Source organism: Notechis scutatus, chromosome 13 (assembly GCF_049901735.1).
Source record: "Notechis scutatus isolate UNSWTSFEM ecotype Mainland chromosome 13, rNotScu1.2, whole genome shotgun sequence".
Lineage (NCBI taxonomy): Eukaryota > Metazoa > Chordata > Lepidosauria > Squamata > Elapidae > Notechis > Notechis scutatus.
In genome coordinates this window covers 2,305,415-2,320,057 of record NC_142021.1, presented here as the reverse complement: position 1 = coordinate 2,320,057, position 14,643 = coordinate 2,305,415, and the positions used below count along the sequence as shown (strand labels likewise).

The 14,643-nt window shown below is 47.1% G+C and overlaps 1 protein-coding gene across 1 annotated transcript in view; it reads right to left on the bottom strand.

Annotated features, from left to right (window-relative positions):
* The window catches only part of DNAH10 (dynein axonemal heavy chain 10), a 64,979-nt gene extending 50,700 nt beyond the window's left edge, over positions 1 to 14,279 (bottom strand). The window contains exons 1-14 of the mRNA XM_087942603.1: positions 14,029 to 14,279; positions 12,242 to 12,328; positions 10,505 to 10,650; positions 10,013 to 10,121; positions 8,683 to 8,798; positions 7,802 to 8,018; positions 7,053 to 7,210; positions 5,985 to 6,215; positions 4,423 to 4,613; positions 3,217 to 3,415; positions 2,818 to 3,012; positions 1,853 to 2,023; positions 1,553 to 1,729; positions 256 to 432 (exon numbers count right to left, since the gene is read on the bottom strand). Coding sequence (XP_087798729.1) covers positions 256 to 432; positions 1,553 to 1,729; positions 1,853 to 2,023; positions 2,818 to 3,012; positions 3,217 to 3,415; positions 4,423 to 4,613; positions 5,985 to 6,215; positions 7,053 to 7,210; positions 7,802 to 8,018; positions 8,683 to 8,798; positions 10,013 to 10,121; positions 10,505 to 10,650; positions 12,242 to 12,328; positions 14,029 to 14,248 — 2,394 coding nt within the window. The 5' untranslated portion in view covers positions 14,249 to 14,279. The remainder of the gene's footprint in view (positions 1 to 255; positions 433 to 1,552; positions 1,730 to 1,852; positions 2,024 to 2,817; positions 3,013 to 3,216; positions 3,416 to 4,422; positions 4,614 to 5,984; positions 6,216 to 7,052; positions 7,211 to 7,801; positions 8,019 to 8,682; positions 8,799 to 10,012; positions 10,122 to 10,504; positions 10,651 to 12,241; positions 12,329 to 14,028) is intronic.
* Positions 14,280 to 14,643: the final 364 nt, after the last annotated feature.

Here is a 14,643-nt window from a genome sequence, read left to right as displayed (position 1 = left end):
TGTTGTGTGAATACACTTCTTGCTGCTGTCAAAACGTGTAATATTATACATTCCCTTTATCCTATTTTTCTGGTATTATGCCTAGTTAAAAGCGTTCTGGCTTATAATCTATATGCTGTCTTAACATTTTTTTCTAACCACGTATGCACTTTCGTCCAAAAGCGAAAAAAAATTAGGTCTGATATTGATGTAAGTGAGATCTCTCCCTCCCTGGGGACACGAAGAGAGTTGATGTCCAGAAAGAATTCTACTCACCGGTTCTGGAGCCTCTGGGCTTGACTGAACGATCACCCCGGTCAGATGAACTCTAGCAAGGAGAGTTTTTTTCAAGAGAACCGGAAGCCTTTCTTCGGTGGTGTTTCTCCACTGGTCGTACTTCACATCTTCGTATTCTTTCATCCTCTTTGCCACCTCCAGGTATTTTTGCTTCACCTGAAACAGACACGAAAAAAACTACAAGGATCTTCCTCGAAAGGCTTTCCCCCACCTTTCCCACCGATATTTGGGCACACAAAAGGCGATTCTGTTGTTGTTAGTTGCAAAATTATTATTAATATTTTCTATTATTAATAATATTTATATTATTAATATTCCTCCAGGCCTTTCTTGTCCTCTACCATCTTCTGAAGTCCGTTTAAGCTCACGCCGACTGCTTCAGGGACTCCCTCCCTCCACCTCCTTCTCTGCCATCCCTTCCTCCTTCTTCTTCTTCTTCTTTGGCCCTCCATCATTCCAGGAAATCCTTCCTCCTCATTAGGTGTCCAAAGTCTTTGGTTTTCCTCTTCGGGATCTGGACTTCTAAAGAGCAGTCAGGGTTGATCTCCTCTCTAGGACTGACCGGTTGGATCGCCTTGCCATCCGAGGGGTTCACAAGAGTCTCCCCCAGCCCCAGAGTTCAAAGGCCTCCATTCTTGGGCGCTCAGCCTTCCTTATGGCCCCACCCTTTCACAAGGCACTCCCAAAATTTAGGTGTCCATCCTAAAAATCTCTATAGCCTGCTCTTTGATTCCCAAAGAAACAGATTTTTAAAAAAAATAATTCTCTACCTTCAAGGCCAACTCCAAAACGTAGGAGTTATCCAGCTACTCAAGAACAAAACCAGGTGATACAAATACTTATTATTTATAACTTCAGGTAGTCCTCGACTTATAACTATTCCTTTAGTGACCATTCAAAGTGGCAGTGGCACTGCAAAATGTGACTTATGACTGGTCCCCGTGCTTATGACTGCAGCAACATCCCGATGGCCACAGGATCAAAACTGGGGCACTTGGCAACTGCCACGTATTCCCTCAATCGTCCTCTGAGACCTTCCCAGGTGGCTTCCGACAAAGCAAAGTCCATGGGGGGGGGGGAACCAGATTCGCCTAATGACTTCATGATTCTCTTAACAACGGCAGTGATTTGCCGAACGACCATGGGAAGAAAAAAATCCTAAAATCAGGCGTCCTTGCTTAGCGACTGCCTTGTCTAGCCACGGCAATTCTGGTCCCCCAAATTGGGGTCGTTAAGTCGAGGACGTAAGTCAGGTAGCAACAGGATTCCGGCTCACCTCCTTCCCGCGTTCGCTAGCCAGCAGTTCTTCCACTTCCTGGAAGCGAATGATGGTGTGCTTGATACGGTAGAAGAGAGACCGCGCCCAGTAAATGGCTCCGGCCATCGGAGGGTGGTTCTTGCACAAAGGGGGGCTAGTGAGGTTGTTGACAAAAATGCCATTGACGATCTCGAGCTGTGGAGGAAGAAGAGCAAATGGGAAAGACGGCCCCGGGCCCACTCAGCTGCCACAACCCCCGGGAAGAAGGGGGCTCTGCGGGATTCGTTCACGCGAGGAAGGGGGGACCCTCGGGATCACCTCCTTGCAATACTGCGCCAGGATGTCGTTGAATTTCATCATCATCTGTTTGTTGATGGCCTCCCGGGAACGGATGTGCTTGAAGTTCAACAGCATGTCAAAGGCTGCTTCGGCGGAGCGGAGGGTCTTGAAGGACTCGTCGATGAAGTTCTTGGCTTCTTTCTCGATGTCCTGGAAGCCAAGGAGGGCGAGTTCAGAGGAACAGAAAGAAGGCAGATAAAGAGGAAAGAGCCAGGAGGAGGAAGAGGAGGAAGGAGGAGGAGATGAAGAAAGAGGAGATGAAAAAAGAGAAGGAAGAGAAGGAGGAGGAGGAGGAGAAAGAGAGGGAGGAGGAGGAAGAAATGAAGGAGAAGTGAAGGAGGAGGAGAAATAAGAATAAGAACAAGAGGAGGAGGAGATGAAGGAGGAGGAGGAAGAGAGGAAGGAGGAGGAGATGAAGAAAGAGGAGATGAAAAAGAGAAGGAAGAGAGGGAGGAGGAGAAAGAGAGGAGGAGGAGGAAGAAATGAAGGAGAAGATGAAGAAGGAGGAGAAATAAGAAGAACAAGAGGAGGAGGAGGAGGAGGAGATGAAGGAGGAGGAGGAGGAGGAAGAGAGGAAGGAGGAGGAAAAATAAGAATAAGAACAAGAGGAGGAAGAGGAGGAGATGAAGGAGGAGGAGGAGGAGGAAGAGAGGAAGGAGGAGGAGAAATAAGAATAAGAACAAGAGGAGGAGGAGGAGGAGATGAAGGAGGAGGAGGAGGAGGAAGAGAGGAAGGAGGAGGAGAAATAAGAATAAGAGGAGATGAAGGAGGAGGAGGAGATGAAGAAGGAAAAGGAAGAGAGGAAGGAAGAGGAGAAAGAGAGGAAGGAGAAGGAGGAGATGAAGGAAGAGGAGGAAGAATAAGAACAAGAGGAGGAGGAGAGAAAGGAGAAGTAAGAATACAAATAAGAGGAGGAGCAGCAAAGCAAGACTTCTGCTACTTACTACAACTTCCAACTTGAACTCTTCCATCACTGCCTTCCACTGGTTTATACTTCTGAGGTTGAACGGGTCAAAGGTCAGAGCTTCCATCGGGCTGACCAGGCTGTCTACTCGGTACAAGACTTCGTCGATGCGCTTGGGGTCTCCCGTCACGGCTTTCAGTTCAGGCCCAAAGATGTTGTAAAATTCCTCCATGACCTGTTGGGTTAGATCAGGCGTGGGGAACCTTGGGCCTCCGGCTGAGGAATTCTGGGAGCTGAAGTCCACAAGTCCTAAGAGAGCCATGGAGCCCCACCGCTGGCTTAGAGGGAAGCAGGGGTTAACTTCTAGCTCCTTTGGGGGCATTTATTTGGCTTATGCCATTCTCCTTCCCCACTCCGACATCTTTGTGCCTGTTGTTACCTGCAACACGTTGTAGAGGTCCTGACAGATGTAAGCCATGTAGTCCGTCTTTTCAAACAGCCGCTTCCGATCAAATTCCCACCGAGCGTCTCTTCCCGACGCTTCGATTTTGGCCCGGATATCAAAATACGATTCCTTCCAGATTTCAAGAGTTCGCTTAGCTTCTACCATCTTGATTTTTGCCAGATGCCTGTCTTCTCTGGAGTCCATCAAAGAACAGAGGGGAGGAAGAGGAAGAGGAAGAGGAAGAGGAGGAGGAGGAGGAGGAGGAAGAGGAGGAGAAGGAGGAGGAGGAGGAGGAGGAGGAGGAGGAGGAGGAGAAGGAGAAGAAGAAGAAGAAGAAGAAGGAGAAGGAGAAGGAGAAGAAGAAGAAGAAGAAGAAGAAGAAGAAGAAGAAGAAGAAGAAGAAGAAGAAGAAGAAGAAGAAGAAGAAGAAGAAGAAGAAGAAGAAGAAGAAGAAGAAGAAGAAGAAGAAAAACAACAACAACAACAACAACACGTATTTGGTGCATCTTACAGAGCTAAAATATTTCATGGTAGATTAAAAACACTTTGTCAGGATTGCGGCACTGAACCCCAATTAAATCATGAGTCTCGAGCAAAACTTCCAAAACTTCCAAAGGATTTATTAGGAGTAAACATGCCGGCATGGCCTGGGTGCAGCTTACTCTGAGACACATCATTCATTGTCACTCTTGACCCTGGTTTTCCACCACCCACTGGGTGTATCGTAATTCATAGTCTCCAATGGGACACATCCATAGCCCAGAGTCATCAATCATGTTCTCAAGTTAGGATTTTGCTCAGCAGAAACTTTAGTCACCTAGTTACTATCTTTGCAAAACTATTTATGGAATGCACTTTCGATTTCCAAGCTGCCGCACTGCTCTTTCAAACCCCTTCCCCCCCTCCTTTTCTGTTGGCAACTCTAAAAAGACCATAAAAATATTTTATGAGTTGACACATAAACATTAAGAGAAGCCAGACTGACTTAATAACTTTAAGTGATTCACTTAAAGAACTGCAGTGATTTACTTAATAACCATGGCCATAAAATGGGGGAATGACTCAATGAACAACTGTTTCGCTGAGGGACTAAAACTCTGGTCCCAATTGTTGGTGTATGTCGAGGACACACAAGTTCTGGGGCAATCAAGAGTCTTATCTTGGGGACAAAGCCGAGAAGGAGAAGGATCTGCCCCCTACTTGAACAACGTCCGCAGGTCCACGACTTTGCACACCCTCGCCGAGATCTCCCAGGCGATCCGTTCCATCAGAGGGACCATCCGCTCGTCCTTGTTGTAGTGCCGCGAAATAATCCAGACCATCCGCAAAGCATTCATCAGAGAAGGGATGGTATCCAAGACGACGTTGAACCCGGTGCCGTGGGTTAAATTCTGCCCCCAGGGGAGGTGGAAAGCCCATATTACAATTCATTTCGCACCCGGGGTTAGACAAAGGGAGAAAGGAACAGAAGGGTATGGGGTCAGGGGGAGGGTCACCTAGAACCCTCCAATGATCACAGCTGGCCAAGCTTTTCAGATAGCATGCTCTAGGAAAGGGGTCCCCAAACTTGGCCAATTTAAGACTTGGGGACTTCAACTCCCAGAATTCTCCAGCCAGCATAGTTTACTCTCTTGCAATCCCTTCCTCTGCAATTTCTCTTCACTTTAGGAGATTAGAGAGAGAAAAAGCAGGCATGGCTGGCTGGGATTCTGGGGTTGAAGTCCATCTAAAGGCAAGGTTGGAGACTCCTGGTATAAATCATCTTCTCCAGGTTGATGTTCTTCAGCTTGAGCTCAACCATCTAGCCTTCAAGTCCTTTACCCTCTGGAATACCTGTGGGACAGGATGTTCACCTCTGCCTGGGACTACAAAAACAGAACAAACACCAGGCCAGCTCCCAGAAATGCGGCCCAGAGACCTGGGCCTTTGATTCCCAGGGAGCAGTAGGCATAGAGCAGGGTCCCCAAACTTGGCCACTTTAAGACTTGTGACTTCAACTCCCAGGATTCTCCAGCTAGCATTGCTTGCTCTCTTGTAATCCTCCCTGCAATCTCTCTCACTTTAGGAGATTAAGAGAGAGAGAAAAAAGCAGGCATGGCTGGCTGGGGAATTCTGGGAGTTGAAGTCCACCAGTCTTAAAGTGGCCAAGTTTGAGGACTCCAGCTCTAGGGGGTAATCCCATGGTATCAAAACCAAGATAAGTTTTTTAAAATTTTATTTTAACCAGCAATCCTCTTGAGATTTGGGTGATCTTCTCCCCAAGGTCTCATATGAGAACACTGAAGTTCTGTAGCATATACAAACATACACAATCTAATTTTTTAAAAAAATATAAGCTGAGTAAGGTGTAGAAGCCACTTAGATGCTTGCTGGTAGACTAAGTGTGGCTAAATGTCTAGGGAGATTCTCTGTCATCCATGATCACAGTTGTCCCAAAGGTGCTTGTTGTTGTCTTTTTCAAGAGGCAACTGGACCTTTCTGGTTTTTCTTTGAAGAGGTTTCGCTTCTCATCCAAGAAGCTTCTTCAAGCTCTTGAAGAAGAACTGAACTAAGAACTGGAGAAGCTTCTTGGATGAGAAGCGAAATGTCTTCAAAAGAAAAACCAGAAAAGTCCAGTTGCCTCTTGAAAAAAAAGCACCTTTTGGGATAAACAGGGCTGGTTTTTGTGTGGCACCAACTGCAGATGATGTTTGCTGACCAAGGAGAACCTCTTAGGAAGAGGGTACTTGTTTGTCCGACCCCGCTGGTTGACCAAGAGATACCTTCAGATGTCGCTCCAGGGTGGAAAGAAACCTCACGTTGTCCACCGCTTCCACGTGATGCTTGGAGAGTTCGGCGACGACCACCTGCAAGTTGTCCACGATCCCCGCGTTGGCCATTTCAAGCACCTGTAGGACCTTCTTGACTGTGGGTAGCTTCACCTGCTCCGTCAGGGCACTCAGGGTGGCATTCCTCTCCCGCCAGAGATCGATCTCCGGGAGCGGGCCGTTCCCCTGCAGGCAGGAGGAAGAAAGGAAGACCGGGTGTCCTTGAATGAGTCTCTGAACCTTCCTCGTTAGAGGAGCTGGGCTGTCTTCTTTCTGAGGGCTCATGGAATGAAATATAGCAAAATAATGGAGGACACCTTAAGGCCGTATTAGCGCCAGGCATCCAGAAATTGTCCGTTGCAAATCAGTAACTCCGAGACAGGCATCCTCTCCAATTGATTTATTAGGAACAACCCTGGTAAGGTCTGTGAAATTTCAAAATTCAACAGGAAGAATGACGTATGTATGTAAAACCCTATAAATGTAATATTCACTCTACATGTGGTGTCTTCATACTCCGAATGTTAAGGAGATGAAGTCCTTTTCCGATATTTGCAAATCTCTGAATAAAGACTTTTTACGGTTCTTTGGTCTATTTTTGGCATTTATAACACTTTCTGATAAAGGTGGTGTTAGTTTTCCTATTGGTTTCTTGTATGGACGACTACGAAGGGCTGAGAATGTCCTGCTAGAGCAGGGGCGGGCAACTATGACCCAGGGACTTCCACTCCCACGGCTGCCTCAGGAATTCTGGGAGTCGAAGTCCACAAGTCGTAAAGTTGCTCTCCCCTGTGATGGACATTATCTACCCATTGAAAGAATGGATCAAACGGAAGTCCTAGACACCAAGACAACTTTTAGAACTGTCCCAATAGAGAAGACCTACCCTTCCCTTCACTCCCTTGTTATGTCGAAGGACCGGTTAATAGATTTGGGGCTCGTCAATGGAGAGATTGCTGGAAAATGCTAACCTTTAGAGAAGTTGCGGCCATCGAATTTGGAGGCCAGCTTGAGCCCAATTACCTGGGGAACTTTTCTCTGGAGTTCTTCGTTTGCAGAAGAGATCAACACGAGCCAACCGTTTGCAAGGTTTTCCAACGTTTCAACCACTTCCTGGTCAGCCGCCAGTTCATACGCGTCCCCTTCTATGCTTAACGTCGGCATGTCTAACTTAATTTCCCCTGTCAGGTTAAAAAAGAAGAAGAAGAAGAAGAAGAAGAAGAAGAAGAAGAAGAAGAAGAAGAAGAAGAAGAAGAAGAAGAAGAAGAAGAAGAAGAAGAAGAAAAAAAGAAGAAGAAGAAGAAGAAGAAGAAGAAGAAGAAGAAGAAGAAGAAGAAGAAGAAGAAGAAGAAGAAGAAGAAGAAGAAGAAGAAGAAGAAGAAGAAGAAAGAAGAAGAAGAAGAAGAAGAAGAAGAAGAAGAAGAAGAAGAAGAAGAAGAAGAAGAAGAAGAAGAAGAAGAAGAAGAAGAAGAAGAAGAAGAAGAAGAAGAAGAAGAAGAAGAAGAAGAAGAAGAAGAAGAAGAAGAAGAAGAAGAAGAAGAAGAAGAAGAAGAAGAAGAAGAAGAAGAAGAAGAAGAAGAAGAAAGAAGAAGAAGAAGAAGAAGAAGAAGAAGAAAATGCAGCTGAGCATCCTGTGACGAGCTCTCAGGCTGACGGTGTCCATCTGGGTTGGGCCCACAGCACCCAGTGAGTTGTAGTACCATTTCTCGTTTCTGGAGAAGCTCAGGTGGGAGAGGGCAGGTGTAGGCTGTCCCCCCCGAGCCACAACTCACCTTCAATCTGCTGGATGGTCCTCTGAATGTGGTTCAGGAATTTCTGCATGTTCATCAAGAACTCATTCCGTAGATTCTGGTAACTATCGAATACCAGCGGCTTCTTCAGCGCCTTTTGGGCAAGCTGCGAATCTTCCCCCTCGGCTTTTTCAGATTCTGCATGCGTGCTGATCTCATCCAAGCCATACTGGTTGTGGGACATGGCGGGCAGGTACACCTGCAACGACAGCATTTTCACAACTTTCGACACCTTTCGCTGGAGGCCGACCAACTCTTCACCTTCTCTAAATTCAGGTGCGGCATCTGCACAATCATCCAACTGTTGCTAAGCTGAAACTTCCAGCTGTAGCAGCAGAACCCAGCAGTAAGGGGTGCTGAGAGTCGTAGTCCGGCAACATCTGGAGAAGTTCCAGAGCAGGTCTGCTTTTGGATGCTGCTAGTTGCCAAGAAAGGGCAGTATATGAGAAAAGTTTATTTTCTTGGATGTTTCTTTATCTGACCCTACTGAAGTGTCCTCTTTGGAGAAACACGGTCTAGGAGATGACCTGAGGGAGGCGTCAAAGGAGTCATCAGTCTCGAATCCCATCAAACCCACAAGAGATCTAAGTCCAGCTACCAGGAATTCCTTTCTATTCTTATCTCCCGCTCATTTCCCTTGACCGTTAGTAGTTCAGATTCTTGTAGAGAGCCTAAGCTTACAATAAATCTTTTATCCTCATTTGAACGGCCTGAATTTTCCGACTTCCCTGGCGCTTGACACTTGAATAGGAATCCTGAGCTGTGCATAGAAGGCTGCCCACGTTGTCAACTTCACTACTGAGACCCCCACAAAGCCACAGTGAAGGCCTGGAGACAAAACCCAACCAACTAAAGCCTCTCACCAGGGCCAAGATCTGTTTGAGCATCAACAGAGTGTTGTTGTTCAGGATGCCGTATTCCAAAACTTCGGGCAAGACGTCGTTGGCTTCGGCCAGGTCATTAGGTTCTGACACCGTTTCTGGTGACAAGAGGAGAAAAGGATCTCTGAAGTGGATTCCTAACTTCCAGAGATCTCATGCCTACCTTCTAAGGAAATCGTGGGCGAGCAAACTTCTAGGAAGTTTGGGTTCATAAAGCAGTGGGAAGAACGGACCAGCCTGTTTGAATGCCTTCCCTCTCTTGGCCCATGGAGAAACAGCCCGGGAAGAGAGCAAGCTGGTTACTTATAACTGGCGTGCTAGCTTGGTAAAAAGAAGCAACCATTTTTGATAAGAGGGTGTGTCCTGCAGCTGGATGGGGGGGTGAAGCAAGATGCTCAAAAGAGACCCTCCCTAGTTTCTCAGGGTGTAAAAAAGAGATGGCGGGAGAATTGTGCTTTCAAACATGCAAGATGGAGGTTGGCCTTTGCAAGTAAACCAGACAGGAAACTCAAACAGATGAGCTATGATTAAGTCTACTTTATTGTAACGCTACATTAGCAGAACCTTGCACGCCTGAAGGTACAAATGTCCCACCGTCTCTTTTACAGCTTAAAAAGGGGAGGTCTCTTCTGAGCATCTTGCTCCACCCATTCTCCAGCTGTAGGCCACGCCCTCTCATCAAAAATGATCCTTTGTCCACCAGGCTGGCACGCCAGTTATAAATAACCAGCTTGGTTATAAGTTAGGGGAGGGTCTCTTCTGAGCCCCTTTCCCCATCCATTATGCAGCTCTGGTCTATGCCCTCTCTTACCTGACTGTTCTCTAAAGCTACACTCACAGAATCTTGCAAGTTTGAAGGTAGAAATCTTCAGACGAGCTAACTCCACTTTATTGTAAAGCTACATTCACAGAATCATGCAAGTCTCAAGGCACAACTCTTCTGCTGTCCCTTTTATAGCCTGAGAAACTAGGGAGGGTTCCTTTTGAGCCTCTTTCTCCACTCCTTATACAGCTCGGGGATATGTAGCCTCTTATCTATCTGATCATTCCCAGGCACCTCCTCTTCCACCGTCTTTCTCACATACCATTACAGAAGTTTAGCTTCATGATCGTTGAATTGGGTACCGATGGGGGACTTCATTAAAGAGAGAAACAGAATTAAGGGACAAATATTTCATTTGTCAAGCAGAGGTCATAGACGGGCAGATGAAATGGGACTAAAAGAAAGACAAAAGGGGCTTCTGGAATGGGAAATGTCGTGACGCTCCGTTTTGCTCCAAGCCTTTTTTTTCCTTTCCAATGCTTAAAATACCTGCTGTCTCTCTCAGGAAATAGATGGTATCACTCTCCACAAATTCTTCCGGGATATCGTTCACCGCCATGTGGTAATAGAGATTATAAACTTCTTGCTTCACAATTTTCTGAAACGGAGAGAGACCAAACGGCTGTGCTTAGAAAGAAAATCAAACACACATTCTGAATTTGGATTTGCCCAACAGATGCGCTGAACCACAAGGAACCCGCCAAAGCAAACGGTTGCGTTGAGAGCAGAATAAATGTTCTCGGCACACAATTGTGAACGGTGTCACTTTTGGGCTGCTTTTCCCATTTGCATTTGGAATTCGGTTTGCAAGAGATTAAAAAACAAGCCAGTATTTTGAAAAATAACAATCCTGATTCAAAAAAAGAAAAGCTGTGGTTTAGGTAGGTAGGAAGAATTCCCGAATCTGTGGTGATCCATGGCAGAATGAACCCTACAAAGAAACAACGGGGCGGACACCGAAGCAGAGCGAGGGCGACTTACTTTGTACGTCCGAGCCTTTCGTCGCGATATGCCCAGCTCGTGCTCTATTTCCGTCATGCCTGACCTGACCGAGGCTGTGGAAAGGGTCCCACTCATGGTTTTTTCTCCTGGTTCGTTTACGGATGTCCTGCTCCTCCAGCTTTTCTCTAAACGAGGGACATCCAGAGAAAGAAATCAGACATCACCACAAACAGGAGGTCGTTCCCTGACAGGCAGAACAAATACATCAGGGGAACGATTTGCCTCCAGAAGTTCTGAATGCTCCAACACTGGAGGTTTTTAAGAAGAGATTGGACAGCCCACTTGAAATGGTATAGGGTCTCCTGCTTGAGGAGCGGGTTGGACTAGAAGACCTCCAAGGTCCCTTCCAATTCTGTTACAGGAACTGGGCCTGGCTAGTCTAGGGAAGAGAAGGACCAGGGGAGACAGGAGAGCAGTCTTCCAATATATGAGGGGATGCCACAGAGAGGAGGAAGGGGTCAAGCTGTTTTCCAACGCATCCAAAGGCCAGACAAGGAATAATGGCTGGAAACTGAACAAGGAGAGATTCGACTTGGAAATAAGGAGAAACTTTCTGACAGGGAGAACAATCAACCCATGGAATAGAATGGAAGTTGTCTTCAGAAGTTGTGGGAGCTTCATCACTGGAGGCTTTCAAGAAGAGACTGCTCAGGCGGAGGGGTTGGACTAGGTGACCTACAAGGTCCCTTCCAAATCTGATTATCTGATATCCGATACATGTTATTTCAGCCAAGAATGGAAGGGAATCTGAAAGATGACAACTATCTGTGCTTTCGCACCAGTTCCTCTCCTTCTGACTTCAAGGGGATCCCTGGGCTGCAATAAATTCGAAGCGATCCAAACAACTGAAAGGGTTACAGTATTACACTCTTATTAGGGTTACACTATTACACTACACTGTTAGACTATTATTATTAGTAGTATACATGCCAATATCTCTGTTTTCTTCTACTTGAGTTTCTCTTCAGATCGTATAAATAAATTTTGACTTTTTTGTAAATGATATGCCCTGACAATACACTGTATTCTCACGCACACACACACACATCTATCTATCTATCTATCTATCTATCTATCTATCTATCTATCTATCTATCTATCTATCTATCTAACTATCTATATCTATCTATCTATCTATCTATCTATCTATCTATCTATCTATCTATCTATCTATCTATCTATCATCTATCATCTCTCTCTCTCCGTACCTATCTACCTACCTACCTATTTATGTATCTATCGATCTATCTGTCATCTATCACAAGGGTCTTCAAACTTAGCCAGCTTTAAGACTTGTGGACTTCAACTCCCAGAATTCCTGAGCTAACATGACTGGAGGAGGAATTCTGGGAGTTGGAAGTCCACAAGTCTTAAAGCTGTCAAGTTTGAAGACCCCTGATCATCCATCCATCCACCTACCCACCCACCTACCTACTTAACCTACCTACCTACCTACCTACCACCTACCTACCTACCTACCTACACACACACACACACACACACACACACACACATATATATATATAAACTGAAAGGGATCCCACCTACGAATCTTCCTCCCTGCATTTTTTCCATGTTTACAACGATATTAAATGTTGCATGATAAAATACGAATGAAAATAAAGACAGTAGGGAAATGGAGAGGGGGGGAAGACAGGGAAAAAACCTGATATTATTCCACCACCCCCCCCCCCGAGGCTGGCAGCCATTACCCACTTGCTTCGGTGATGGAGGTGGAGGAAGTGTCCCACATTCTCTGCGAACTCGTTTCATCCTCATCTGTCCCTTCTTCGTACGGCACGTCTGTTTCCAGAAAACACAAAATATGAGGTTTTTTTTTTCCAACCAGAATTGAATTAACTAGGGGAGTCTACACGAAGGCAGAGAGGCCCTATGAGAGCATCCAAACCTTACTTGGATTTATTAGACTGGGCTGCGCACAGAGTCCTCTTTCCAAAGGGAAATTCCAGACAGACTTTTAGTTATGGCTCTCCAGACCAAGTTACTAGTCCTCAGGGAATCAGCCTTGGTTCCAAAGGAACCATGAAGGAAAAAATGGAAGACCGAGGCTGCGCATTGGGAAGGGAATTAACATTTTGATGGGCCCCATGTATGTTTAATTGTCCCACTGAATAAATTATGCTATTGTTTATCATCCTTGGTCTCGTACGGGCCACTGTTGAATTTTCTCTTCTAGAATGTACAAAAGAAATTGTGATTTTCTTGGGTGAATGGAGCAACATTAGCTGGCAATGCAGAAACATTACTGGGTCCTGAGGGGGACTATAATTGAGGAAAAAGAGGAGAAAGCAACCCAGCTATAAATATATAATTTATCACAAAATGATAGATAGATAGATAGATAGATAGATAGATAGATAGATAGATAGATAGATAGATGATAGATAGATAGATAGATAGATAGATAGATAGATAGATAGATAGATAGATAGATAGATAGATAGATAGATGAGGGGGGAATAAAATCTGCCATTTCCAGCCAATGAGGGGCCATCTGAGAAAACTGGGGCTGGGTGGCTGGATGAAGAGCCAATGAAACAGCGGAGCCCCCCAAAGTGGGTAACCAATCGGCTGTTTTGGCGGGAAACAAAGGGCTATAAAAGGGGCAGCAGGCAAGGGCATCTCTCAGAGAGCTGAAGAGGACGGAGGAGGAAGCAGGAAGGGCAGCCCTGAGGGGCAAAAGAGCTGAATCCCCTCCAAAGGCACCCAGTCACTCCCTGCTGAGCCTCTGAGCAACTGGGGCAGCTGAAGCCCCTGAAGAGGCCAGAAGAGCCAAAGCCCCTCCAGAGGCATCTGGGCTGGAAGCAGAAGAGGCCAGAAGGGCTGGAAGAGGCCAGAGCAGCAGCCCTGAGGGGGAGCCAAAGGGGCAGAAGTCACTCCCGGCTGGGCATCTCGGGCACTTGGAAGCCCCTCCAGGCTGAAGTCTTGAAGAGACCAGAAGGAGCCAAAGAGCTGGAGGTCCAAAGGGGCCAGAGCAGCAGCTCTGTGGGGCCATAGAGCTGAAGCCCCTCCAGAGGCATCTGGGCTGGAGGCTGAGGAGGCCAGAGCAGAAGCCCTGGATGGGGGTGGGAAGAGGCATGAGGGTCCTGAGGGACCAAAGAGCTGGAGGTCCAAAGGGGCCAGAAGGGCCTGAAGAGGCCCAACAAGCAGCCCAGAGGGGCCAAAAGCTTCATCCATCCTTTTTGCTGGAGTCACTGACAAGTGAGCTGGATGTCCGTATAAATTAAATAAAAATATGAATAAATAAGTTGCTGAGGAGGGGGGATAAAATTTTTCTTCGTGGGGAGGAAGAGGAGGAAAGCCAATCTGGGGTGGGGGTGTTGTGGGGAGAAGGGAATGGCTTTCTTTGGGGAGGGGGTTTCTTTTTTTCGAGGAGGGGGGTGTCTGCAATGCAAGCTATTGCAGCAGGGCAGGAGGAAGGCGCGCTCTGCATGTGCCCAGGAGCCTGTCAGCAAGCCAGCACAGGTGGGCGGGGCGCGCACCGATCTCGACGTCGATCTCGTCGAGGCGCAGCTCCTGGCGGAAGAAGAGGCCGGCGGCCTGGCTGTCCTCGGCGCTGGAGCTCATGTTGAGGAAGTGGAGCAGCTGCTCCGTCTCCTCGCCGTCGTTGCGGTTCAGCAGCTCCTCGAAGGGAGACGGGTCGCTGTGGCCCAGCCCGCGCTGCAGCCGCTCGCCCACCCACTGCACCCGCACGTCGTCCATCGCCACCCCCGGGGAGCCGCGCTGGCCGGCCGAACCCGCCCAACCGACGCCCGCACGGTCGCCGGGGCAACGGCGCGCGGGGAGGGCGGGGCGCCAGCGAAACCACGCCCCCTTTTGGTGCGAGCTCCTCCCGCTCCCCCCCTCAAGAGCACGAACTACAGTTCCCGTCATGCATTGCTGTCGGCCCCTCTTTTTCCCTCAGCAGCTGGAAAAAAAACAAAAAAAAACCGAAATGCGACGCTTTTGTGAAAAACATTTTACACTGGAGCAAAAACAACTAAACATAAAAAGCACTCTGCACATGCCCTTCAGGCAGGGTACAGGTTTCAAGCTCAAGATTTTAGGGCTGGCCTTTACCCCCAACCCCTAAAACTAGCCTATCTTGAAGTATTCAT